Source organism: Schistocerca serialis, chromosome 1 (assembly GCF_023864345.2).
Source record: "Schistocerca serialis cubense isolate TAMUIC-IGC-003099 chromosome 1, iqSchSeri2.2, whole genome shotgun sequence".
NCBI classification, from domain to species: Eukaryota; Metazoa; Arthropoda; class Insecta; order Orthoptera; family Acrididae; genus Schistocerca; species Schistocerca serialis.
The window spans coordinates 389,843,323-389,870,663 of NC_064638.1; the positions used below are offsets into that span (position 1 = coordinate 389,843,323).

Genomic DNA, 27,341 nt, shown 5'->3' on the forward strand with positions numbered 1-27,341 from the left:
GAGAGGCGCTCTGCATCGCAGTGTAGCTTGCTCGCCATGTTTCGAGAGGGTGCGTTTCTGGATGAGGTATCGAATATATTGCTTCCCCCTACTTATACCTCCCGAGGAGATCACGAATGTAAAATTAGAGAGATTAGAGCGCGCACGGAGGCTTTCAGACAGTTGTTCTTCCCGCGAACCATACGCGGCGGGAACAGGAAAGGGAGGTAATGACAGTGGCACGTAAAGTGCCCTCCGCCACACACCATTGGGTGGCTTGTGGAGTATAAATGTGGATGTAGATATAGAACAAAAACTACTGTAGTACGGAATGGGAAAAGCAAGCCATGTTGGAAATATACACACACTTCATGAATTATTACACGGTAGAATCTTACATTGTTGCAAAAAAATCTACTTACTGCACAAGAGAACCATAGTTACGTGACGTGAGGTATGGTGAGATATAAAGAGAACATGAAGTTAAAGCTGCACTGTTCCATAATAACTATACAACTTAAGATTTGAAGGATGGAAGCGTGGCTAAAAGTTGTTTAAGGTTCAGAAAAATATAAAATTTTTTTACATTAAACTCATTGGGGAGTTTATTTATGGTAATGGAAGTTTTAGGTCATAAACAACAACAGGGAATCATTCAGCTGCAGATGACTGTATGAAAGTTAGAAGAATGATAAAAGTTTTAACAATAATGGTGATTTACGGTCTTTAACTTTGCCTCTCACAACCTGTGTCCTTCCCTTGCAGTCTCAGTGGAATTTGCATATGTTGCCATGTCGGATGTGAGTTCAGCACGCCATTGAGGAGAAAGTTACTGTTATGAACAAATGAATGGCACTACCACTAGTTGTGGCAAATTTATTCATGGAGGATTTTGAAGAGAAAGCTCTGTAAAAACCTGTACTGAAACCCACATGCTTTTTCAGTTTTTTTGATGACACATCTGTGGTGTGCCCATATGTGAGTAAAAGGATCCAGGAATTTTTTCCAGCATCAGAACTCTCTGCACCCTAGCATGAAATTCACTATGGAGATAGAAGAGAATGGCAAACTCCCTTCTTTTGATGCACTATGGGAAACACTGTGTACAGGAAAGCCACCCACACTGATTTGTATTTCTATACTTCCTGTGCATATTATCCTTCAAAGCATAAGGGTGTGCTACATGCACTGGTCCACAGAGCCCAGGTAACATTCTCCAAAGAAAGCTTAACACAACAACTCAACCATCTTAAAGTTGTATTAAAGAAGAATGGATGCAGCGGGAGACAAATCTGACATATTCGTACTTTCAGGTAGAAGGTATAGGCTCAGAAAATAGAACACAACAAGATGTATAAGACAACAGAATATCTGCCATACACAAAAACTGACAAAGTGTGAAACAAAATCAGCAGGATCTTGGCTTGACATAAAATCAAATACCCTATTAGGTATGGTGAAGGTTAACTTGGGGCCTCATAAACTGGGTGTTCATCATTTTCTATGCAAATGCAGTAAGGCATATATGAAGCAGACTGTGTGAACAGTTGAAGAAATGTGCCAGGAGCACTGCATTGCTGTAGGGCACTCAATGAAATATGAACAAATGGAAATGCTAAGACAGACCTCTTCATTTTGAGGCTGTGTTCTAAAGGAGTCTGTTGAAGTAGCAGTGACTGAGGGCGTGAACAATAGAGACAGCAGCTTGACTCTCAGTTAAGTGTGAGCCCATAGCTCAGCCAGCTGAAGTCACAATATCAGTCAAAAGTGACTTGCAAGCCCAACAGACAAGCAAACACACTGAGGGCTGGAGTTTGTATCCAGCATTCGGTGATTATATCTTCCCCCATCATTCCACCTAGGGAACAATAAGAGTGTAAAGGATGCATGATGTAGCAAAGTAACTCATTCTATAGGAATTTTGAAGCTAAATGTTTCATCAAATTATGGCTCAATTTGTATTCCTTAATAGTTTGGTTAACTGTTGTGATTGGCAATTTTGTGGAGCCAGTAGCTCCTTCTTCAGGCAGGAAGGTTGAAGAGGAAGGATGAAGACTGAAGGAAAAGGACTGGAGAGGTCTAGGAAAAGGGGTAGATTTTGGGAAAGTCACCTGGAACCGCAGGTCAAGGGAGACTCACTGTACAGTCTTTCCTTCTCATCCTGTACAGTAAGTCTCCCCTGACCCGCAGTTCTGGGTGACTTTCCCAAAATATACCCCTTTTTCTAGACCTCTCCAATCCTTTTCCTTCAACTTTCTTCCTTCCCCTTGAACCTTTCTGCCTGGAGAAGGAGCCACTGGCTCTGAAAGCTTGCCAATCACAACAGTCTTTTATGTGTGTGTGTTCTGCCGCCACCCGATGAGTAGATTTTTTTTTTATCTATTCCCTTAAATAATTTTATCAATAATTGATTGTTTTCATTGTTGATAGTTTGGTTGGCTGTTATGTTTCTTAAACAAGGGGTAGTCGTTGTTGAAGTGAGATGACTACTAGCCAAAATGAAATTGATTCTCAATATATCTTTGGATAAGTAGATGTTCACGAACATGGTTGTAATTACTGTAAGTCAGAAACCTTTCTTACTTTAATCTACACATAAGAATACAAATTGAACATATAAAATTCTGTAAGTATAATTATCAGAGATTGTATTCTCATGTGTATTTCTTCGACTACAGGTTTTATTTACCAACATCTGGGTGTGCAAATCTGAACTGTCATACCTCATACATGGAAAATTAGTAATGCAGCCCTAGCATCTGATACACAACCTAATTCTTTACAACACCCCCAAGAATTCTATAGATAATCCATTAGGGATGTAATTCTATTATCTATTAATTTTGCTCACATTTGCATTAGAATTTACTTATTTGAGATATGGCCATTTTTATTATGTTGTTCAGAACAGCAACAATTCTTTTTGATAAATATCAAAATATTAGCATAAATATATCAAAAAGCATTTGAGATATTGTGGATAATGTTTAAGATACTGTACTGACTACATGCACATGTATATCCCTGGGCCAGAAAGTTACTGAGGGATAGGTAGGTGCCCACAGACCAAAATAAAATGGAACATTGAGATGAAACTTCTCAGACAATGAGCTCAATTCCTTCCTCAAAATGATACAATCTCCCTAACCCCTTTAATTAAAAACATTGACATTATATATAAGTATCTCTTATAAAGAAGAGTGAGATGTATCTATTTCTAAATGTATAGGACAAATGCATCCACTTTAAACCTTCAACATTAACAATTCCCCAAAAAGAGGTCACATATACTCCATTCAGGTTTCCAGTATTTCAAGCTCATAGTTTTCCAGTTTCATAGTTGCAGTTCTGCAAGAGTTTGCTCAATGATTTTCTAAGTTTACTTTCAAGAAATTAAAAAAAGGCTGTTAGTTTCAGTAATCTTCATGATTGGTGCTTCTGGCCCCACTTATGTATCAAATATATTAAAGTTGCAATATGGGCACTAACATCATACAACACCTTTAGATTTGTGGACGTTACAAAAACACATTTGTCTCATGCCACACTTGACAAGTAACTCCCTCCTCGGCTTTTCCATACCATACATCTCACACTTGCCAAGAGTTAACACAGTCTTTACACATGGACTATCTTATGTAGGTTACCAGTACTAATAACTTTTCAGATTTAGCTTCAGTATTAAACGATGCTAACTTTATAGTAATATCTTCACTTCATTTTAATGATTACATCTAGAGCAGGGGCGGGCAAATGTTGCATGCGGCTCATGAGCGCACAGCACTGCACGTGTGCTGCTCGTGTGCAATCGTCGACTGGGGCAGTTGGCGACGGCCGGCAGGCTGCTGCAGTGTAGTGCCAGGCTAAGCTGTGGGACATTGATGTGAAGCGACCACTACGTAGTGAACGTTGTGTTTCAAGAACCAGAAAATGCAGAGTGAAACAAGGAAACTGAGAAGTGGAGATTTGCTATCTTTTAAAAAGTAATGAGAGAATCGTATTATCTTTGTGCAAAAACGTGAAAATTCGAAATGTTTAATATGTTGCAGTATTCTCGCTGGTCAGCGGAAGTTTAGTATTAAAGGCCATTATAACAAATTTCACAAGGATGAGTACAATTTATTGTCAGATTCTGAGCAGATGGGGAAATTGACTGAGCTTAAGAAAAGCGATCTGACGATACTAGATGAATCTGTCGTAGTTGCTGTGGTCACGAGAGATCTGCGACTTCCTTTTGTCATGTCTCTCATCTAACTGACTTAACATTTTATGGAGCACTGTTTTCAATTTTTCAGGACGACAACAATAATAGCCCAGTGGTACATGCAAGTTATAAGAGTGCGCTTAATATAGCGAGAGCTGGAAAACCATTTGCTGAGTTAGTAAGTGTCGGTTAAGAGCAAACATCAGTGATGAAAATTTAAGTAACTGTTTGTGTTTGTCTGTATGTAGAAATTTTGTTCCACTCCACCTGTGATAATTAAATAAAACGTATTGTAGGTAATAGGTACTCTTTCAAACCAGGATATCTTTCAAGCACTCCTACTAATCTTATTGCTTCATTCAATAAAGCAAGCTAGGAAACAAAATGCATTGTAGAGGAAGGAGCGGACAGAAGGTAATGTGGGGAGGGGAGATAAGCGGGTGGCCAGCTTGCCCCTGTGTGCACGCAGAACACTTGTTAACTGCACGCGTGCAAATGCACCACACACGTGCAGGATTGCTGCCCGCCCCTGATCTAGAGTAATGTAATTTAGAATTCCTGTTTTCGCATTCAGGAGGACGACGGTTCAATCCCGCGTCCGGTCATCCTGTTTTAGGTTTTCTGTGATTTCCCTAAATTGCTCCAGGCAAATGCTGGGATGGTTCCTTTCAAAGGGCACGGCTGACTGCCTTCCCCATAGTTCCCTAATCCGATGAGACCGATGACCTCGCTGTCTGGTCTCCTTCCCCAAACAACACAACACACACAACACACAACTTCCTGTTTTCAGCAGCTCTCAGTGGGTGTTGTTGATGTTCATAAAGACAAAATTACAATTTCACACTGGCTTGTTTGTCAGCATGGCTTTTCATGTTTAAATATTGTTTTAGTGTTACAGAATTTCAACCCAAGTTGCAATTTACGTAATAAATACTTACATTTTATCCCAACTGAAAAATTTCAAAATTATCTAAATTTCATTGTGTTTACTCTGTCTTTTAAGCTTTTCAATGAGATATAAATTAATAGTGGTAATAACTTTTAAAAGATACATAAATTTTGAAGCTAGGTATTTCATCAGATTAAGGGTCAATCTGTATTCCTCAAGTGTTTGATTGATTTCAGTATTTTACACAAGGTGTGGTCATTTACAAAGCAAACCACCTATCAGCTACAATTAAACTGTTTCTCAAGATATTAGATCTCCAGATAAGTAGATGGCCACTAATACAGCTGTAATTACTATGTGTCCAAAACCTTTCTTTCCTTTTTCAACATGTGAGAATAAAAAGGAACATTATAGATTTATATAAGTTTAGATATCAAAGATAGTATTGTGGTACACATTTCTTCATCTCTGGGCTATATTTTGTTACATTTTCAAGTGCAAAACCTAACAGTAGTACTTGCTACATGGCAAAACATTACTGTAGTACCTGATACACGATTTATAACAATATTGTAGTGCCCAATATGTGGCCTAATTCGATATAAACCCTACAAAATAAACCCATAGATTTCATTGCAGAGTTCAGCAAGCAGGCCTATAAAGAAAATTGGTAAGATATCATAAGTATAAATTACAATATCAGCACAGGGTCCAAACAATACACAGTAAGTGCATAGATTTAATTTCAGAGTTCAGCAAGCAAGGCCATACAGATAGTGGATAAGTCATCATAAGTATACACTGATCAGTCAGAACATTATAACTACCTACCTAATAGCCAGTATGTCCACCTTTGGCAAGGATAGCAGTGGCGACACATCAAGGCATGGAAGCAATGAGGCCTTGGCAGGTTGCTGGAGGGAGTTGCCACCACACCTGTACACACAAGTCACCTAGTTCCCGTGAATTCTCAGGAGGAGGGCGATGAGCTCTGATGCCATGTACAATCACATCCCAGATGTGTTCAATTGTGTTCCGATCTGGCAAGTTGTGATGCCAGCACATCAATTGGAACTCGCCACTGTGTTCCTTAAACCACTCCTGGCTTTAAGATATGGTGAATTATCTTGTTGAAAAATGCCATTGCAGTTGGGAAACATGATCCTCATGAAGGGGTGTATGTGTTCTGCAACCAGTGTATGATACTCCTTGGCTGTCATGGTGCCTTACATGATCTCCACTGAACCCATGGATGCCAATGTGAATGTTCCCCACATGTGCCAATGTGAATGATAATGAAGCTGGTGCCAGCTTGTCTTCATGCCGCAGCACAGGTGTCAAGGAGCTGTTCTCCTGGAAGATGACAGATTTGCTCCCTCCCATTGCCATGATGAAGAAGGTATCGGGATTTATCAGACCTTGCCACTGTGCCAACATCCAGTACCGGTGGTGATGTGCCTATTTCAGTCAAGTTGCTGATGTTGTGATGTTGTGGTTACAACATTGGCATATGCATAGGTCATCTGCTATGGAGGCCCATCGTCTGAGTGTTCAGTGATCTGAGTGTTCAGACATGCTTGTACTCCATCCAGCATTAAAGTCTGATGTTAGTCCTGCCACAGTTCACCACCTGTCCTGTTTTACCAGTCTGTCTAGCCCACAACATCTTACATTTGTTACAAGAGGTGAGTACCCAACTCCACGACTTCTAGATGTGGCTTCACCTGTTCCCAAGTGCTGAAGACACTCAACACAGCACTCCTCAAGCACCCAACAAGTCATGCAGTTTCTGAAATGCTCATGCAGAGCCTCTGGGCCATCTCAATCTAGCCTCAGTCAAAATCAGATAGATCACACGTCTTTCCCATTTGGCGCATGAACAGCACACTCACTGATACTGCATGCACCGTGCATGTGTCTCACTAGCAGTCATTCTGCACCAGGTAATGCTGCTGTCACCTGAATGGGTTTATATCAATAGTAGGTTGGTACTCCGAACATTCTGGCTGATCAGTGTAAACCAACCCACAAAGAAAACTGTTAACTTATCATAAGCTACAATGTCAATGCCATGGCAGAGTCAATAGAGCAAATCCATAAACTCAGCAATTGTATCATCATAAGTACAAGACTGAGCACCACAGCAGCTTCCAGAGAAGTATAGTATAATCACAAGCTCCCAAAGTACTCAAGTGAGAACGGAACAAGTGTGAGACATGGCATGGGACAATCTCTGACAGGACATCACACATCTGAATTCAATAGAAAAGGCAGTATGATTTCCAGATTACTGAAGAAAAAGAAAGAGAGAGAAATGACAGAAGAGAGTCAGTTCAAATATCTAGGAAGAAAGATTGAGAAGAAATGAAACACATCATAGATTTGTAGATCATTAGAAATGGAACATGCACACAGATAGGTCAATGTTGGGGAAGGAAAGCCATCTTGTTCTTTGAGAAGGGTGTATTCTGGTATTAATGTTAATCAGTCTAGATAAACCCCAAAAAACCTGCATCAAGGTGGCTGGATGGGAATTTGGAGAAAGCGAAAGTGAGCCATCTCATTGTAGTGAAACAAATCTAACTGATCAGAATTTCTGCTACAACTCTCTCATACAACAGCTAGAATGACACCACGCAATGTCCACTGACACTGATTCCTCTGGAGACCAGTAGGAGGTGCCAGCAATCATCGTGAGGGCTAGAATTTTGGTGTCAGAACAGAGGTAAGACCAGGCATCTGGCTGGCTGCAAGACACTTTAAATTGTGGTGTGGATCTTTACTGAATTTCACCTGGATTATGTTTTGCATTGTTGTTCATGGATTATTGATGGGTTTGCTTGACCCTTGATTGTCTGGATTATTACCTTGGTGTGGTCCTCAATTTACGGTGATGCAGTGTGCAACAGAATTATGAACTCTCGTGTGATTACCATGTATCTACATTTGTGGGATAAAAGGTGTGTTTTATCACAGAAGGTATAGTATTGGTAATAAGAATTCAAACTTGGAACTTCTGTGAGGGCAACAGATTAAGTTCAGTGATCATGGATACAGAATTCATGAAACTGTGACAGTAACAGCTTCAAACGCAATATGAGGCATGATAAGACAAATTACAAAAGAAAATTCTGGAACAACAAACAGCTGTAACATCTTACACTATAGCAATTCATCAGGTCAGAACAGCTTCCACCACCACCATTCACACAACTTCATCCAGAAGCCACAGTTGATTTTGCTCATAATACAGATGTATGCAGTTCAACTTCCAGATGAGTAAGAGAAAAGATGTAGCTAAATAGTGTTTTTCTACTATCTACTAACACCAATTATAGTGCCTTCTACAAGAAAATCTACTATCTACTAACCCAAATTATGATGTCTTCTACGAATTATGGTGTCTACTACAAAAAAATATTTTCTCTCAATAAATGTGTGTGTTTACATTTGTCTGAAATCCAGTTTGTTCTCTGTGCATTACAAGGCACAAACACATGTTGTATTTGGTAGGCTTTAATTTCTTGGATGTTGCAAGAAGTCACAACACTCATATGCTGTATGGGCAGCTGATCTCAAATGACTGACCCATAAGTGTCAATTTTTGTGTTGAAATCAGAATTGTAAAATGTCCTATGCTGAATCATTAGTGGGTAATATAATAATTAAAAATGCACCCCATAAAGAAGTTTGTTCACAAACATTGCAGTAAACAAATCCTACTGTCAAAAACATTTGAAATGCCCCTGTAGCATGGCACTATTTTGAGGAAGGCAGCATATCTTATGTAAAACTGCTTAAAATATTGAATGCAGGACAGCAAAATTTTGATGTGAGTTAGGTTGAATGTGTAACACAGCAATCCCATACACACCCCAGTAAGTGTGATCAGAACTCATCAAGGTCATCTTTGTCATCCAACTCAGGATTGAATCCAAATGCTCATTTAGGGACAAAGCCCCAACAACACATCACCACAGGCACAAATTTGACTCCAGTCTTCATGTACTCCATCTACCACCCAACCTCACTACAATGGCAGGAAGCAGTATTGAGGCTGCCCAGATTGTTTTTCTAAATATGCATGCACTCAGGGCCTGTACAGTGAAACATGTTGTGCACAGTGCTGTAAGTAAGGATATGTGGCAGAAGACTGTAAAAGAAGCACTGTGTTACACCAACATCACCCCAGCAGTATAAGCACATTACAGCCACAGTTGAACCTTTTCCTGCAAAAGTTCTCTCTCCCACTAACAATCAACAACCACATAATAAAATTTCTTTTCTGTTCCAGTTCCCCAGTTTCTACTATAGATGAGGAAATCTAAACTCAGATTGGGTCTCTGTCTCTACAGGTGACATCACAAATTTTACAACCCCACTGCATACTTTTGCATGCTAAATGCACAGTGATGGAACTGTACAAAAGAGTCAGCCATCCAATTTATTTCTTAGTTATGCAGTCACAATGGACAAAAAACACTTTTGGAATGGACACTTTTTCATCTGTGGATTTAAATATAGCAGTCAACAGCAACACTGTATTGGCAGTTGAACCATGATCTTGACTCACTATGCACTAAATTTTCAGACCTACTTTCACCAGGCTGAGGGTGTAAGAACTATTATATAACTCGCATTCAGCTAAAGTCTTCTGCAGCATCTCATTACTTTAGAGGCAGACCAGTACCAGCAGCATTTTGAGATGAGATCAAGTACAAATTAAATCATTTTGTGAAAGAAAACATTCACAAACCTGTCACATCCAATCAATGGATAACACTATTGGTAGTGTTACGAAAACCAAATAGTTCCTAACATGTTTGTGCTAACTTAAGACCAACTATAAATGCACAATCACAGATTGTCATCTATCCTATATGAAGGCCATGCAAGATGAGGTCAAGACTACCAGGTAGACAGTATTTCTGCAAAATGGATCTCTCTTAAACTTAGTTACAGTTGCCACCAGACAAACAGTCCCATCAATTCATGGTCATCAATACTCCATTTGGATTGTATACATACAGTAGGGTATTTTTCAAAATTGGTAGTGCACAAGTTGATTCCAAACATTGTGAAACAGTCAATCATCTCAATAATATATTAGTAAGAAGTGCTACAAAGGAGCAACATATAGTGTACCTACACCTTCTTTTCCAGACACTACAACAAAATGGCTTAAAATGGAACCTACGAAAGTGCAAATTCTTTCAAGAACAGGTGGAGTATTTAGGTCACATATTTATTTGTAAAGGATTTCAGTTGACTCAGCAACTTGTGGAATCATAGAAAAAATCCAGGTCTACAAACTTAAAAATGCCATCAGTTATTCCTTAGCAAAAGAATTGATTATGCAAAATATAATCAAATACCATCCAGATCACCAGACTCCTTAACAAACTATGCAATGAAGGCACAAAATATGAATGGTCACAGCAGTGTCAGGGGGCTTTTCACAAATTTAAACATAATGTAAAATCAAATGTCTTGTATTGGTCACTGACATGTCTCAGCATGGCATCAGCACCATTCTTTCTCACAAAAGCAATGGTTGGCATCATATGAGGAGTGTGCAAAAAATCCGGAATATTCGTTGTTTTGTGCCTATGATGTGTTGGAGCAAAATACAGTTGGCATTCTTGCACATGCCTGTATTTAATGTGTAACTGCTGGGAGCTTCATTGTTGTATGTCTGTTAATTGTTGTTTAGTGCTGTATTGAGTAGAATGTTGTGTGACAAAGATTGCAAATTTTGAGACTGCAGGCTTAGAGAAGCAATGTAACTGCATTAAATAGTGCATGAAACTCAAGAAGACCTTTCAAAATACACACCAAATGATGCAGAAAGCCTATGGTGATGAATGCTTAATACATACTCAGTGTTACACATGGTTCACATTTGGATTGAAGTTAAAGATGGCTCTCATTCAGGATGCCCTTTGACACCTACCGATGATGCTCACATCAGGAACATCACAGGAATTATGCATGCCAATCAAACCCAGACTGTCAGAGACATTGCAGAAGAATGTAACATTTCAGTTGGATCACGTCATGAAATCCTGACACAGCATCTAGGAATGCATCATGTTGCCATCAAGTTTGTCCCATGGCCTACAATTCAAGACCAGAAAGACCTTCATCTCACAATCTGTGAAGAGATTTTGGATCACACAAATGAGAACAATATGTTCCTTAAAATAATCATAATTGGTGGTGAGATATGGATCTATGGTTATGATGTTGAGACCAAGGTTCTGTCTTCACAATGAGTCAGGAAATATTCTCCAAGACTAAAAAAAGTTTGTCAGGTCAGGTCACATCTCAAAGCCATGCTGATAGTTTTCTTTGACTTTGAAGGAGTAGTTCCTCATGAATTCATGCAACAGGACATGTTGTGATGCCTGTGATAAAATGTGAAAAGGAAATGGCTTGAAATGTGGAGAGACAATTAATGTCTCTTGCACCATGATAATGCACCTGCACATTCATCCATTTTGATGCATGACTATTGCACAAAAAAACGAAATCACTGTGCTGCCTCATCTTCTCTACTCTCCAGACCTGGCCCCTGCAGATCTTTTTTTTTCCAGTATTGAAAACCTCATTGATAGGACAAAGATTTGCAATGACAGATGAGATAAAAGGAAATTCACAGTTGGTGCTTCATGCAATCCAGCAAGAGGCATACTAAGACTGCTTCCAAAGTGGAAACAGCATTGGGAGTGGTGTATCAATTGTGGAGGAGAGTATTTCAAAGGAGACCATGCACAATAAGTAAAAGGTAAGCACAGAAAAATTCCAGAATGAGATTTTCACTCTGCAGTGGACAGTGTGTTGATATGAAACTTCCTCGGGAGGACGGGGCGTGATTCGTGCTTGGGTAGCTCAGATGGTAGAGCACTGGCCCGTGAAAGCAGAGTCCCAAGTTCGAGTCTTGGTCCGGCACACATTTTTAATCTGCCAGGAAGTTTCATAGAAAAATTTTGTGGACAAAGTTCCGGAACTTTTTGAACAGACCTCGTACACTGTTCGGTCACATTAATGTGACCACCTTTCAAAAGCCTGAATAACCACCTTTCACAGTATGGACCATTGCAAGATGTGCAGGAAGAGATTAGCGAGGTTCTGGAAGGTACTAAGAGGGGTATGGAGCCATGCTGACTCCATTGCTGTGGGCAGCTGTGCAAGGTTTCTCAGTTGAGGACCCACGGTGTGAACAGCGAGATTGATATGATCTAACAGATTCTTGATAGGGTTTAAATCTGGAGAGTTTAGTGACCAGGGTGATATGGTAAATACACCCTGGTATTCTCCAAACCACACTGCAAGGTGTTTGACATGTGCATTGTCTTGCTGGTAGATGCCATCATGCTGAGAAAAAGTGAACTGCATGTAGGGGTAGACGTTTGTTGGTCCATTGTGCCTTCCATAATGATGTGATCACCCAGGGAATGCCATGAAAACATTTCCCAGACCATAACTCATGCAGAATGTTTGCTTTCAGACATTTCACACTGTACACATCAACAGCCATCTGTCCGATGGAGCGGAAAACATGATCATCTGAGAAAGCCACCTGTTGCCACTCAGTGAACAACCAGTTCCAGTACTGACATGCAAAATCCAGCCTTCACCTCCGATGAACAGCGGTCAGCGTGGCAGTGTATACAAAATGCTTGCTGCAGAGGCCCATAAGAAACAACATTTTCTAAACGGTCATTGAGGAGACACTGTTGGTAGCCCCTTGATTCATGTGGGTAATCGGTTGCTCAACAGTTGCCCCATCACACCTCCACAGCTGTCATTCACCACTGTCATCTGTGGCACAGCTGTCTCAGCATTGGTTTTGGGTAGCACCATTTAGCCATGGACGATATGCTTTAGCAAGGTAACAAATGAACAGTTAACAAATTTAATGATTTTGGAAATGCTTCCATTCTTGGCTCAAAAGCTAATAAAATCATGCCCTTTTGGACATCAGATGAACTGCTCCATTCCCATATTACGACAATGTCTGCACTGTTTTCTGCAGCTCCTGACACATTTTATGAAGACCCCACTGCTTGTACTGCCACCTGCTGTCTATGTGTGGTTATTGCACCTTGATGTCAACATAGGCAGTGGACACATTAATATGTGTGGGCCATGTATATGAATCTAAAAGACACACTTCATGCCTGATAAATTACTCACAAATTGAGAAAGAAGCACTGGCTATCATTTTTGGCATTCAGAAGTTCCATAACTTTCTTTACAGTCAAAATTTCACATCATAATGTATCACAAACCACTAATTTCCTTGTTTGGTACTAAGAACTGTGTTAAAAGGAGGAGGGGGGGGGGGGGGGGGGGAAGAAAAAGAATGATACAATGACTTCAACACTGTGTGCTATTCCTCAGCAACTTCAATTATTCAATTCACTATTGACCAACACCACAACATGCCAATGTTGATGTCCTATCTAGACAATCTATGTGAAGAGATCCCACATTTGGCTTTTGGGACACACTGTGCTTCTGAGTAAATGATACCTTAAAAAATTGTCTACAAGAGTTCCCTGACTCTTCATCCACTGTTGTGAAGGGTACAGCTGAAGGCCTTATCCTCAAACAAATCATCAAATAAATTCACCAATGTTGGCCACAAAGTCTCCCACCCAACCTCCTTGCAGAACTCCATACATATTTTTCCCTGAGAAACAGGATCTAGATATTACAACAAAAACTGGTACTGGCATCAGACAATAATGACTGCCAGGTGGCCATCAGCATGTCATAAACCTCCTGCATGCTCACCACTGGGGGATGAGACTTATGAAGGCACTCACAAAGTAACATGCCTACTGTGACACAGGACAGTGAAAGGGTAGCCCCATGCTGCAAGACCTGCATGTCTATTTAGTCAGTACCCCGCATGGTTCCGTGCCTGCTCAACACTGCAGTGCCTGGGGGAGTACATCCACATGGTCTTACTAGCCCCTTCCTCAGAGAGATTTGACTCAACAATGTAGACTCACTTTCCAAGTTTCTTTGTGTAGTTCAAACATCAAATAACACAGCAAGGTGAAAAAAGTGCTTTGCAGAAAATACTGGCCACTGAAGGAGCCCTAGAAACAATCACGTCAGACAATGGCCCTCAATTTTCATCCAGTATACTTTAGAATTTCTGCTCTCAGTACTGAATAATACATCTGACAATGGCACCATTCTATCCATTCTCCAATGGTGTAGTGAAGCAGTTTGTCTGCACCTTTGAGATGCAGATGTGGAGATGCTGTACAAAAGGCCAACATCCTGATCCAGTTCCTGGAATCTTATGGGACTACACCAATATAGGGGCACATCCTGGTATAACTACAGGATAGCCACTGAGTCTGGACCCTCTGGGACCTACAGCATGCACACGACAGCCCAGCTGTTGCCTATTTACTGGGCACAGACGACTGGACTCAAACCTATATGAGAGTTCCAGGATGGATACTAGGATTCATTAGAGCCACCCAGTGGTCACATATGTTCACTGTGGATGCCAATGGAGCCATGCATGTATGGCTTGCCAACCAGCTGTGCCCCCACTTGGCAGCTTTATGTTCAAGACAACCACCATCTCTTCCAGATTATGCTTGATGCCTGGCAGACCTATATCGCTAGGTTAAGTGCTGTAGGAGCTGGTCCCCTATGGAATGGGATTGTTTTCCACCCCCAGCACTGCTGACTTCAAGTACTGACTTAGAGACTGGAATACCACCTCAGCACCACACTCTCACTGGAAGCAGAGGATACAGCAATACGAGGTGTTAAGATGGACAGTGAATATTTAGCTGTCATGCTCATTAACACCTAATTGCTACTGGTACAGCAATCACAACAGCAACAGGGGCATTTCTGACCTTACTTTCCAATTTAAGTAGGGGGTACACTATGTTGATGAGTCAAAACATTATGACCACCTGCTTAATAGCTTGTCTGTCCATTTTGCAATGAAATACATCACTGATTCTGCATGTCAAGGATGTGAGAGTATGTTGGTAGGTTTGTTGAGGTATGTGGCATTAGATGTCTACACACAGGTCATGTAATTCGCATAAATAACAAGCCCCTGGTTTGTGTTCACAGTGATGACACCATATAGCAACCCAGTTAGGGGTCCATAGGATTTACATCAGGCAAATTTGGTCACTACATCATCAACATGAGTTCACTATAATGCTCCTCAAACCATTGTAGCATCATTCTGGCTCCAAGACATGGACAATTATACTGCTGAAGTATGACATCGCCATGAGGGTAGATATCAAGCATGAAGGGATGCAGGTGGTTCACAGCTGTCAGCATGTCTTCAGTTACTACCACAGGTCCCATGCAAGCATAGGAGAATGTCTCCCATAGCATAATATTGCTCCCAATAGCCTGCACCATGGCACACTGCACATTTCAAGCTGCTATTCACTTGAACTATGCCATTTGTGAAGACGACCATCAATCTAGTGTAGCGAAAACATGATTCACTGGAAGAGTCGACACATTTCCATTGATAAACATTCAAATCCCAATGGTCCCATGGCCACTGCAGTCATAACTGATGATGTTGTTGGGTCAACATGTGATGATGTAGGGGTGGTATGCTGCACAGATCCATGTTCAACAATGTAAAATAAACTATGTGCTCTGAAACACTTGTGCATGCACCAGGATTGTGCTCTTTTGGGAGAGGTGCCACAGATCACCATCTATCCTAATTTATAGAGCAGACTAGCCTCTGAACCCAACATTCTGTGAAGAGTCATGGACATCTCCACCATTTAGTGCATAGTGGTCCATTTGCAGTCCACATCTTCGTTAGGGCGATTCCTCATCAATGTCTGCTCTGCTTGCCTACTTTTGTTACCATGTTATGTGCCTGCAGTGCCACCAGGTGGCATCAAATGTTGCGGCAGCCAGTGGTCACAATGTTTTGGCTTATCAACGTCTATTTATATCATCTAACTATGAGCTTAATACCTTGCGATATCTGGTGTCAATGACACCAACAGCAGCTGGTAAGGTGTATTAACTGACCATCACATGGGCCTGGCTGCTGACGTCAAGCAGGAGATAAACTCCAGCTGCCGGGCAGCTGCAAGACACTTTGAATCATGTGGTGAAGCCTACACCTCACCATACTTCATGACCTGGTTGTTTACTTTATTTCAACTAGATTACATTTTTTTATTGCTGGTCTATTGATTATTGATATATTTGCTTGACCATGCACTGTCTGGATTCTTTTCTGGGTGTGTTATGTAATTTAAGATAACTTGATGTGAACTGAAATTGGAAGCTATCAAATGGTGATAGTGTATTCATATGTTCTGTGTAATTAAGAGTGTGCTGCATCATAGCAGATGCAATAATATTTATCTTACCTATAATATTTTGAATAGTCGAAATCTGAACATTAGGTTAAATGGAAGACATTTGAGTTGAGTTTGCATGAAATTTGTGAAAATCTCAAATTACCTCATTAGATGTTATAAATGATGAAGAAAGAGTGATCCCTTCACACATAAAAAAATACAGGAGCATAAAATCTCAAAGAAGGTTATTAAAATCAAATATGAAAAGAGAACAACCAAGTAAGGAGAAGAATAGGAATATAAAATAATGGAACAAATTTTTATTTTTTTAATTTAGTTTTATCAAAATACCACAGAGGGAATGAATATGAGAAAAATGACAAAACAACAAAGAAACTGATGATACCTCACTGTCACAAGTACAATAGGCATGAAACTGAAAAGAATTATATCATGACAATACACTCATTTTCCAGAGTTTTACACCAAATAAACAAATTTTCTACCAATCTGCCTTCTTCTTAATCAATATTCTTCTTACAACAAGGGAGGTCAAATCCTCCAGATACCATCTTATTATTTAAGTTGCTTATTTTTAATGCCAAATCTAAAAGCAGACATAACTGCGTAATAGATGAAAAATAATTATTTGATTTAGAAATAATTAATTCTGTATACTTTAATACACATATACTGTAAAAATTGTTATTTTAAGGTATTTTTAAATAGATTGTTTCATGATTTTGCAGTGTCTATTATGTAATATATGTAACTTAAGATTATGCCTAATGTTTGTTGAAATTTAGGAGTGCTATTTTTTTTAATGAAGGGTATTGTTTCATTGTAAACAGACATCCTGATTTTAATCCAGATGAAGAATATGGAAAAGAAATGGTTGCTTATCTGCCATTCTTTCATGCTTTTGGTCTTCACATAATGATTGGATGCTTTGATGAAGGTGTTGCCATGATAATCATGACACAATTTGACATAGACACGTTTCTGCAACTTATACAGGATTACAAGGTATTATGAATTTCTCAAATACGTTTCCTCTTTGAAATAGTTCCATTTTTATGTCCCAATAGTGTACCAGATCTTCATATGAGGAGTAAAGTCACACCTCTAATATATGTGCACAAGCTATATACAGTGCCCCAGGAGGAATGGTCAGTATTTAGGAATATGACAGGAACACTGAGTTGAAGCAAAAACTTCAATTAAACATTGGATTATAAGATTTGAGCACTTGTTTGTCTCTGACACTGTAAAAAAATCTCTTCTACTGCAAGCTCTATTCTTTCCGTATTTACAGAGGAGCTAGTATGGGGGGGGGGGGGGGGGAAAAAAAAAAAAAAAAAAAAAAAAAAAAAAAAAAAAAAAAAAAAGCTCTAAAATATATACTTTCAGAGCACTTGCTCAGTGGAAGAGATGTGTTTTAGAGTAGCGAAGATGAACAATTGCCTATAGCTCTTAAGGTACACACTTTAGAGCCCACATTTACTCAACATTTTTTATTGTTTTGGTCCATACTACCTCCTCCCAAAATTTGGAAAGCAAAGAACTCACAGTAGAAGAGATTCTTTTCACACAATTGAAGATGAAGAAGTATTCATAGCTCTTAAGGTATACATTATAGAATCTACGATTACTAGTTTTTTTTGCTTTGAATGATTGTTCTTGTCATATCTCTGAATAGTGACCATTACTCTTGTGTCATTCCATATATTTGCACTATATTCAATATATCATATACAATTATGTAAATAAAATGATATTTTAATGATATTAATATAATAGAGGGAAACATTCCACGTGGTAAAAATATATCTAAAGACAAAGATGATGAGACTTACCAAAACAAAGTGCTGGCAGGTCGATAGACACACAAACAAACACAAACACACACACAAAATTCTAGCTTTCGCAACCAATGGTTGCTTCATCAGGAAAGAGGGAAGGAGAGGGAAAGACGAAAGGATGTGGGTTTTAAGGGAGAGGGTAAGGAGTCATTCCAATCCCGGGAGTGGAAAGACTTACCTTAGGGGGAAAAAAGGACAGGTATACACTCGCACACACACACATATCCATCCGCTTTTGTTTCGTAAGTCTCATCATCTTTGTCTTTAGATATAAATGATATTTTAAGATTTTTACAAATATTATCACATTCTACCAAAAATACTTGTATAAAAAGGTTAGTCAGACTGCATTTAGAATTGAAAGAGGAGTTATACATGGAGATACCATTATGTGAAAACTGTTCCCAGTAATCCTAGAGGATGCATTCAGATCCTTAAAACTAGGAAAACAGAAAAAAATCACTGCTACTTGAACATATCTAAACCAATTTTGTTTTGTTGATGAAATTGCACTGTCTGCTTAAACTGGAATAAAACTTTAGCATTTAATGTAAGAATTTAATAGAGCATGTCTGGTATCAGATTTGAACATCAAACTCAATAAGATGAAAATTATTTGTAAACAACATATTCAGAATAAAATAATATACAAGAAGTCACAGAGCCAGCGTATGAGATTTTATACGGTGTTTAGGCCAAAGAAGAAAACAATGGATGAATAGAAAAAGCAACAGAACAGTAAAAATGGTCTAGTAGTAAGGTAAACAGGATTTTCAAATATAGCTTTGAATATGTCTGAAACGGAGTGTTCTCAATCAGAGTGTATGCTGTGTGTATTGACTTGTGACAGTCAGGCATGGTTGGCTGGCTGATTTGGGAGAGGGGACCAAACAGCTAGGTCATTGGTCCCATCGGATTAAGGACGGATGGGGAAGAAAGTTGGCTGTGCCCTTTCAAAGACACTATTCTGCCATTTGCCTGAAGCCATTTAGGGAAATCGTAGAAAACCTCAATCCAGTTTGAACCATCATCCTCCCAAATGCAAGTCCTCTGTGTTAACCACTGTGCCACCTCACTCATTAGCTGGCATGGATATTTAATGTAACAAAGTGAGAGTTGCTGAGCTAGCAGTTGGGAGATGCTTGTTGGGAATTACTGTGAGAGACATGTGAGCAAACAAATAGCAGATGTAATTAATCGTACAATGAAAATTTGACAGAAATATGTGGGACATGGTAGGTGGACTGAAGAAGATGTTTGCTGAATTCTAAGTGGCAAGAACACTAAGATGATAGTTCATGGAAGGTTCATGAAGGATTTATATAAATGCATGTAACTTAAGACCACAACAAACAATGGAAAGTCCAGGATGGAATAGCAACAAAATTACAAAAAGGATAGATTGAGACTCACCAGCCCAGGTAGCTGTGCGTGCTAAACTGCTGCTACTCGGATGAAGAGGTGTACTTACTCCAGATTAAATCTATCCATCAGATTAACAACAGAGGTTGGTGTGCCGGGCAGCCTGGATGTGGTTTTTAGGTGGTTTCCCACATCTCACTAGGTGAATACTGGGCTGTTTCCCAAGTCCCTCCTCAGTTACACAACTTCATAAACATTTATAAAACTTTCACCTACTTTCATGTGAATAACACAACAACTGAAAGTTGTTATGCATAGCTTCTGTCCTGGGTGGTAGCAGGGTGATAATAGTAAGAATCATGCCAAATCCATTAATAACCATGCTGACCCAATACTGATGTTGGACACAATCACAAGAAAAAGAAGAAGATCGATCACTGCTGACTATGTAGAGAAGGTGTTGAGTTGTAGACAGGCACAATGAAAAGACTGCTAGACATTCAAGCTTTCACTCATTCTTCAGAAACAGAAAACATATACACATTCACGAAAGCATGAATGACACTCACATGATCACTGTCTTAAGCTGCTTAGGATTAATTCCAAGTGCATCTGACATGAGTCCAGTTGGGGTGGGTGGTGGGGGTAAGGATCATTGGCTGGTGCGGGAGGGATAGCTGCATAGTAATAGGGGAAGATGATATGCTGTGGGGAAAAGGCAGAGCTAGTGCAGTATTGAGAAATTGTGTTTGGTGGAGGAGGGGGGTGGGGGGGGGGGGGGGGGGCAGGAGGCAATGGGACAGCAAAGACATAGAGAAGAGGAGCAGTTAGTAGGCACACTAATGGAATAGAGGGCATGTGAAGTGCTGGAGTCAGTAGGCAGTGGACAGGGACTAATGAAGATTGAGGCCCTGGGGTTTATGGAAACAAAGGATATGTTGTAAGGAGAGTTTTCACTTGTACAATTCAAAAAAAGCTGATGTTGGTAGGAAGGATCCAGATAGCACAATCTGTGAAGTTATCACCAAAGTGAAGTGCAGCATGCTGGATAATGTGTTCAGCAACTGGGTGGCACAGCTGTCTCTTAGCAGCAGTTTGTTGGGGGCCATTCATATGGACAGATAGCTTGTTAGTTGTCATAGTAATGTGGAAAGCAGCACAATGGTTGCAACTTAGTTTGTAGACTGCATGGCTGCTTTCAGAGATAGCCTTGTCTTTGATGGGATACAAGAAGCCTATAACAGGAGTGGAGCAGGTGATAGTGGAAGAATGTATGCGACAGGTCTTGCATCTAGGTTCTACTGCAGGGATATGAGCTGTGAGGCAATGGGTTGGGAGTAGGGGTGCAGTGGGGTTGGACAAGGATCTTGTGCAGATTTTGTGGGTGGTGAAATAACACTATGGGTGGGGGTTGAGAGGATAGTTCATACAATATTCCTCACGTTAGGGCATGATGAGAGGTGACTGAAACTAGCAGAGAATGTGTTTCATTTTATCCAGTCTTGGATGGTACTTAGTCATGAGAGGTGTGCTCATTCTTGGCCAGACAGTGGGTGACTGTGGGAGGTGGTAGGTGACTGGAGGGACAGTACATAGGAAATCTGTTTCTGAACAAAGATGGGAGGCTAATTTTGGTCTGTGAAGGCTTCAATGGGACCCTTTGCTTACTAAGAGAGGGACTGCTCATCATTACAGATGCAATGACCATGAGCAGCTATGCTGTATGGAAGAGACTTCTTGATATGGATTGGGTGGCAGCCTTCAAAGCTGAGATATTGTTGGTGATTAATAGGTTTGATGCAGACAAAGGCACTGATGTGGCCATTCTTGAAGTGGAGGTTGCTTGTTGGATTGAGATGAAGTGAACAGGGGAGAAGGTATTGAGGTTCTGGAGGAATGTGGATAGGGTGTTGTCATGCTGGGTTCAGATCACTAAGATATCATCAGTGAATGTGAACCAGATGAGGGGTTTGGGATTCTGCGTGATTAGGAAGGATTCTTTCAGATGGCTGCTGAATATGTTGGTATAGGATCGAGTCATGTGGATGCCTAGTGCTGTACCATGGATTTGTTTGTAGATGATGCCTTCAAAGTAGAAATAATTGTGGGTGAGGATATAGGAAGAAAGTTGTGGATTTGAAGTCAGTTTGGTGTTGGGCAAGGAAGTTTTCAGTAGTGGCAAGACCATGGGCATTGGAGATGTTATTGTAGAGGGAGGTTGCATTGACAGTGACGAGCAGAGTGCCATGTGATAAAGGTACAGGAACTATGGAGAGTTGCTAGAGGAAATTATTGGTGTCATTTTTGAAGGGGGATAGGTTACAGGTAAGAGGCTAAAGTGTTGATCCTCTGTGGAGGCATAGTAACTGGCCACAACAGGGCATTCTGGTTGTTTGTGTTTATGTACTTTAGTAAGCATGTAGATGGTAGGAATGAAGGGAGTGGCGAGGGTGAGGGGAGAGAGAGAGAGAGAGAGAGAGAGAGAGAGAGAGAGACTCAGAAGAGGTTCTGGGATGGACCTTAGGATTTGAGGAGGGATTAGAGAACATGCTAGATTTCTAAAATGGGGTCACTGTGGCAGGTTTTATAGATGGACAAATCTGTCAGCTGACATAGTTCCTCAACCAAGTGATCCCTGAGGTTCAAAAAATGCAGTGGTGCCACATTTGTTGGGAGGTATGATTATAAGATCAGGGTCAGTTTTTAGGTGGTGGATTGCAATTCTTTCTGCAGATGTGAGGTTAGTTTCCATGTTGAGAGGTTAAGCAATTCTGGAATGTTAACAGGGATGGTTGAGGGGCACTGGGGGATGATTAGGGTTGGGTGAAGGAGTGAAATGTGTCAGGCAAAGTTCAACATTGACTTTGGATTGAGTTTGATTGTTAGGTTAGCAGCAAAAAAGTTTTTCCATCATAGGGAATGGAAGAAGGAGAGAAGTTCTTTAACAAGTCCAGCTTTATTGAATATAAGAGTGGGGTAAAAGATACAGCTCTTAGAAAGGACTGATTCTTCTGTGGTACTGAGGCTTTTGGAGGGAAGGCTGATGGTTGTGTTTTGGGTTTGTTTGGATTCTGGATGGTGTTGTGAGTGAGTTTCTGACAGCATAGTAGATGTAGCAGGTCTGCAAGGCAGGGTTTGTCAGCTATGAGGGGCTGCAGGGGAGGTTTGTTGGAAGCACTTATAGAGGTGGCAGGTAGTGGTAGTACAAGTTGAAAGTAGGAGATGAACAGGTTGGAGAGTTTTCTGAAGTGAAATTGTATATGCTGCTCTAGTGTGTGTGTGTGTGTGTGTGTGTGTGTGTGTGTGTGTGTGTTGTTCTATTTCTGAATTGAATGACTTTTTTGTCCAAAAGCTTAAATGTGTTGTCAGCCTTTTCACTGCATCTGTCTGGAACTCATCACCTCCTCAATGTGGTGAATAGCAATCTGTTATTTTCAACATATTGTTATTATCCCATCTTAGACTTTCCATTGATTGATTTTGCCTAATAGCTTTCCTTGCGCAAGCGCAATTGAGTCACATTTGAGTAGTAGATTCTCCCACTTCTGGTTACAGGAATGTGGCTGTTGGTTGTGCAAGCAGTCGCAGCAAGCAGCTAGATGCTACTGGGAAATGGGGGTGTCAAATTCATACTCTTGTGGGAAAAAAAACTTGTTTCACAAAGCGCCTAGCATCCAGCGCATGTTGGTCTATCGATTATTCATATGATTTTGAAATGCATCCCTGTAGGTTTTTGTACATTTTTGAACACATTTTAAGTTGATTTATGAATGAATCATAAGTTGATTTTTGAATGCGTGCATAGTGTACATGATGTCTCTGTCAGGAGAATCCTCATCGCATCTAGAAGTAAACTTTCCGCAGGCAAAAGGGGATGGGGCTATACAAGATGAGTGGAGTAAAGCCGAACTGATGAACGCCAATTGGTATCTGATTATGTGGTTGATTGGGTTTGCAAATGTTCAGCATTGTTATAATTACTAGCAAAATCCATAGATTCAGACTACCAGAGTGGAGATAAATGACTAACAGGAATAACAGGTGAGAAAGATTACGTATTATCTTCTCGGTGTATCCAAGAAGATGAAATTTTGACAGAAAATTTTTGGCCAAATTGCTACACTAGTAAGGACCAGTTGTACAGTCCCTGGTTAGCAGCTATTACCTACCAGTTTCTTTTGTGTTTCATGTACATTATGGTATTAGTGTGTAACTGTGACCTCTCGTATAGTGCACCATTTCCCTCACCATTTCATCCAAAGTATTTAGTTGTATTGTTTGTGTTGTGTGTGATTAAGCTTAGAGTGAATTCATCCATGGTTGCTTCATCCACCTCTCCTTGTATTACAAGTGCACATCAGTGTTTTGTTGTCATGATAACATTGAATGTGACCAGTCTGGTTATAACTGTGAACTGATATATTTGTCTAAGTTATGTAGATTGCACAGGTGTGTTCGCAAGTTGTAAACTGCTTAGTGCCTTTTGACATGTTGTGTATGGTAAATGGTGTCCACACCTCAAGCTGCGAGCACACACTGTGTGTCACCCACAGCAACTTATATGCATACGCTGGAGTGTATTATGTTGAATGATATGAACACCTTCAAGTTAGTATTTAGTTTTGCTTTGGTATGCACACCAGATCCAGGTACACATGAATAGTAGTGTCCACAAGGACAGAAGAAGTTTTTTTTTTCTGGGACAGCTTAAGTTAGTAAGCTATCCTGTGTAATCCTACTATATACATTATACTATACTATATGTACTGTAGTTGTGTCCGCTTCCAATAAAGAAACCATTAGAACATTTCTGTGTTCCATTATTTCATTCTCTAGACCCAGCCCTACATGTGCTAGAGAACACCACAAGTTGGGCTCACGTCTAGCAAGATAGTGAGGAACATATTTTTCTTGAAATAATTGTATCACATAGTTCCGTAGATCCTATCAAGAAGCAAAACCTTCAGGTATATGGACTAGGTGAATGTATACATTAACAGAAGACATTGAAAACATAGAATCTTAATCTGTATACTGCATTAACTATTACTGTGCTGCTTAGTGCTGTTCATGATTATTCCAGTTAAATTTAATCAAGTAAACTAGAAAGTAAGCTGCTACTTACAAAAATTTGCTGCCTCCTATATTATTTATTTTATTTGATCCAAGAATAATTTTTAGTACATTGTTTATACATATGATGTAGTAAAAGGGTAAAAATAATTAATCTATGATTACAGTAGTCATTGGGACTGCAAGGTCAACACAATCAAAGTGTACAATGATATAAACTGACATACTATATTGCTTCTACATATGACAGCTGTAGTTATTATGTGAGACTACATGATCAGTACAAAGTAACTTATAGTGAAGTGACACAAAACATTATTAACAACATTTATTAAATGAGGTTTACTTATTATAATATTCCAGAAATTCAGAGACAGATTGCAAGCAGTGGTCAAGCAAGAACTATTTGAAATTTACCTGAAACGTATTTAATGTTGGTATGCATTTTTCAGTAAGAGGGCATTTGATTATACAACATAACTCCAGTATGGTACTCTCTTCTTTTTCATAAGTTTGTACTTACTGTGTTAATGTGTAGTTTCAGCTCCTGTCTATTTTCATATGCATTTGTATCATAGTTATGTTTGAAAATGTCTGATGATCTTTTTCTGTATTTTAACTTTTTTTAAAATTGTGGAATCCCATCCAAAAATTATTCTGTACTTCAGCAATGACTGTACACTACCATGGTACATTGTAAAAAGTAGTATTTCATATATGTACAAAACAAAGCAGTGGTAGTATCTTCAGACTTTTAAAAATGGTCCACAGGAATCCCTGCATTTAGCTCCCTTTATCACTCCGATAATCTTTTTCTGTATTTTAACTTTTTTTAAAAAAATTGTGGAATCCCCACCAGAAATTATTCTGTACATCAGCAATGATTGTACACTACCATGGTACATTGTTGACATCTATTAGAAGCTTATACTTTGAGTGAGAATCCTAACAGTATATGTAAGTGTGTTCAGTTTTTCACTTAGAGTTTTAAGGTGCATCTCCCACTCCTTAATATGTATGCCTAAAAATTTTGTATGTTCACAATTGAGACATACACTCCTGGAAATTGAAATAAGAACACCGTGAATTCATTGTCCCAGGAAGGGGAAACTTTATTGACACATTCCTGGGGTCAGATACATCACATGATCACACTGACAGAACCACAGGCACATAGACACAGGCAACAGAGCATGCACAATGTCGGCACTAGTACAGTGTATATCCACCTTTCGCAGCAATGCAGGCTGCTATTCTCCCATGGAGACGATCGTAGAGATGCTGGATGTAGTCCTGTGGAATGGCTTGCCATGCCATTTCCACCTGGCGCCTCAGTTGGACCAGCGTTCGTGCTGGACGTGCAGACCGCGTGAGACGACGCTTCATCCAGTCCCAAACATGCTCAATGGGGGACAGATCCGGAGATCTTGCTGGCCAGGGTAGTTGACTTACACCTTCTAGAGCACGTTGGGTGGCATGGGATACATGCGGATGTGCATTGTCCTGTTGGAACAGCAAGTTCCCTTGCCGGTCTAGGAATGGTAGAATGATGGGTTCGATGACGGTTTGGATGTACCGTGCACTATTCAGTGTACCCTCGACGATCACCAGTGGTGTACGGCCAGTGTAGGAGATCGCTCCCCACACCATGATGCCGGGTGTTGGCCCTGTGTGCCTCGGTCGTATGCAGTCCTGATTGTGGCGCTCACCTGCACGGCGCCAAACACGCATACGACCATCATTGGCACCAAGGCAGAAGCGACTCTCATCGCTGAAGACGACACGTCTCCATTCGTCCCTCCATTCACGCCCTCCACTGGAGGCGGGCTGCACGATGTTGGGGCGTGAGCGGAAGACGGCCTAACGGTGTGCGGGACCGTAGCCCAGCTTCATGGAGACGGTTGCGAATGGTCCTCGCCGATACCCCAGGAGCAACAGTGGCCCTAATTTGCTGGGAAGTGGCGGTGCGGTCCCCTACGGCACTGCGTAGGATCCTACGGTCTTGGCGTGCATCCGTGCGTCGCTGCGGTCCGGTCCCAGGTCGACGGGCATGTGCACCTTCCGCCGACCACTGGCGACAACATCGATGTACTGTGGAGACCTCACGCCCCACGTGTTGAGCAATTCGGCGGTACGTCCACCCGGCCTCCCGCATGCCCACTATACGCCCTCGCTCAAAGTCCGTCAACTGCACATACAGTTCACGTCCACGCTGTTGCGGCATGCTACCAGTGTTAAAGACTGCGATGGAGCTCCGTATGCCACGGCAAACTGGCTGACACTGACGGCGGCGGTGCACAAATGCTGCGCAGCTAGCGCCATTCGACGGCCAACACCGCGGTTCCTGGTGTGTCCGCTGTGCCGTGCGTGTGATCATTGCTTGTACAGCCCTCTCGCAGTGTCCGGAGCAAGTATGGTGGGTCTGACACACCGGTGTCAATGTGTTCTTTTTTCCATTTCCAGGAGTGTATTTTTCCTTCATTGATGAAAACAGGGTTTGCAGGATGGTGGTTTTGTATGGAGTGAAAGTTAACTACAACAGTTTTTTCAGAATTAATGATGACCCTATTGATCCTGAGCCACTGTGCTAAACTGTGCATAACTGACATTGCAGTTTCCTACAGATTTTC

General features: G+C 40.6%; 1 protein-coding gene across 1 annotated transcript in view; it reads left to right on the plus strand.

Moving 5' to 3' along the window:
* LOC126471327 (uncharacterized) overlaps positions 1–27,341 on the plus strand; it is a 140,129-nt gene that overhangs the window by 88,476 nt on the left and 24,312 nt on the right. Inside the window, exon 5 of the mRNA XM_050099452.1 lies at positions 17,266–17,440. Coding sequence (XP_049955409.1) covers positions 17,266–17,440 — 175 coding nt within the window. The remainder of the gene's footprint in view (positions 1–17,265; positions 17,441–27,341) is intronic.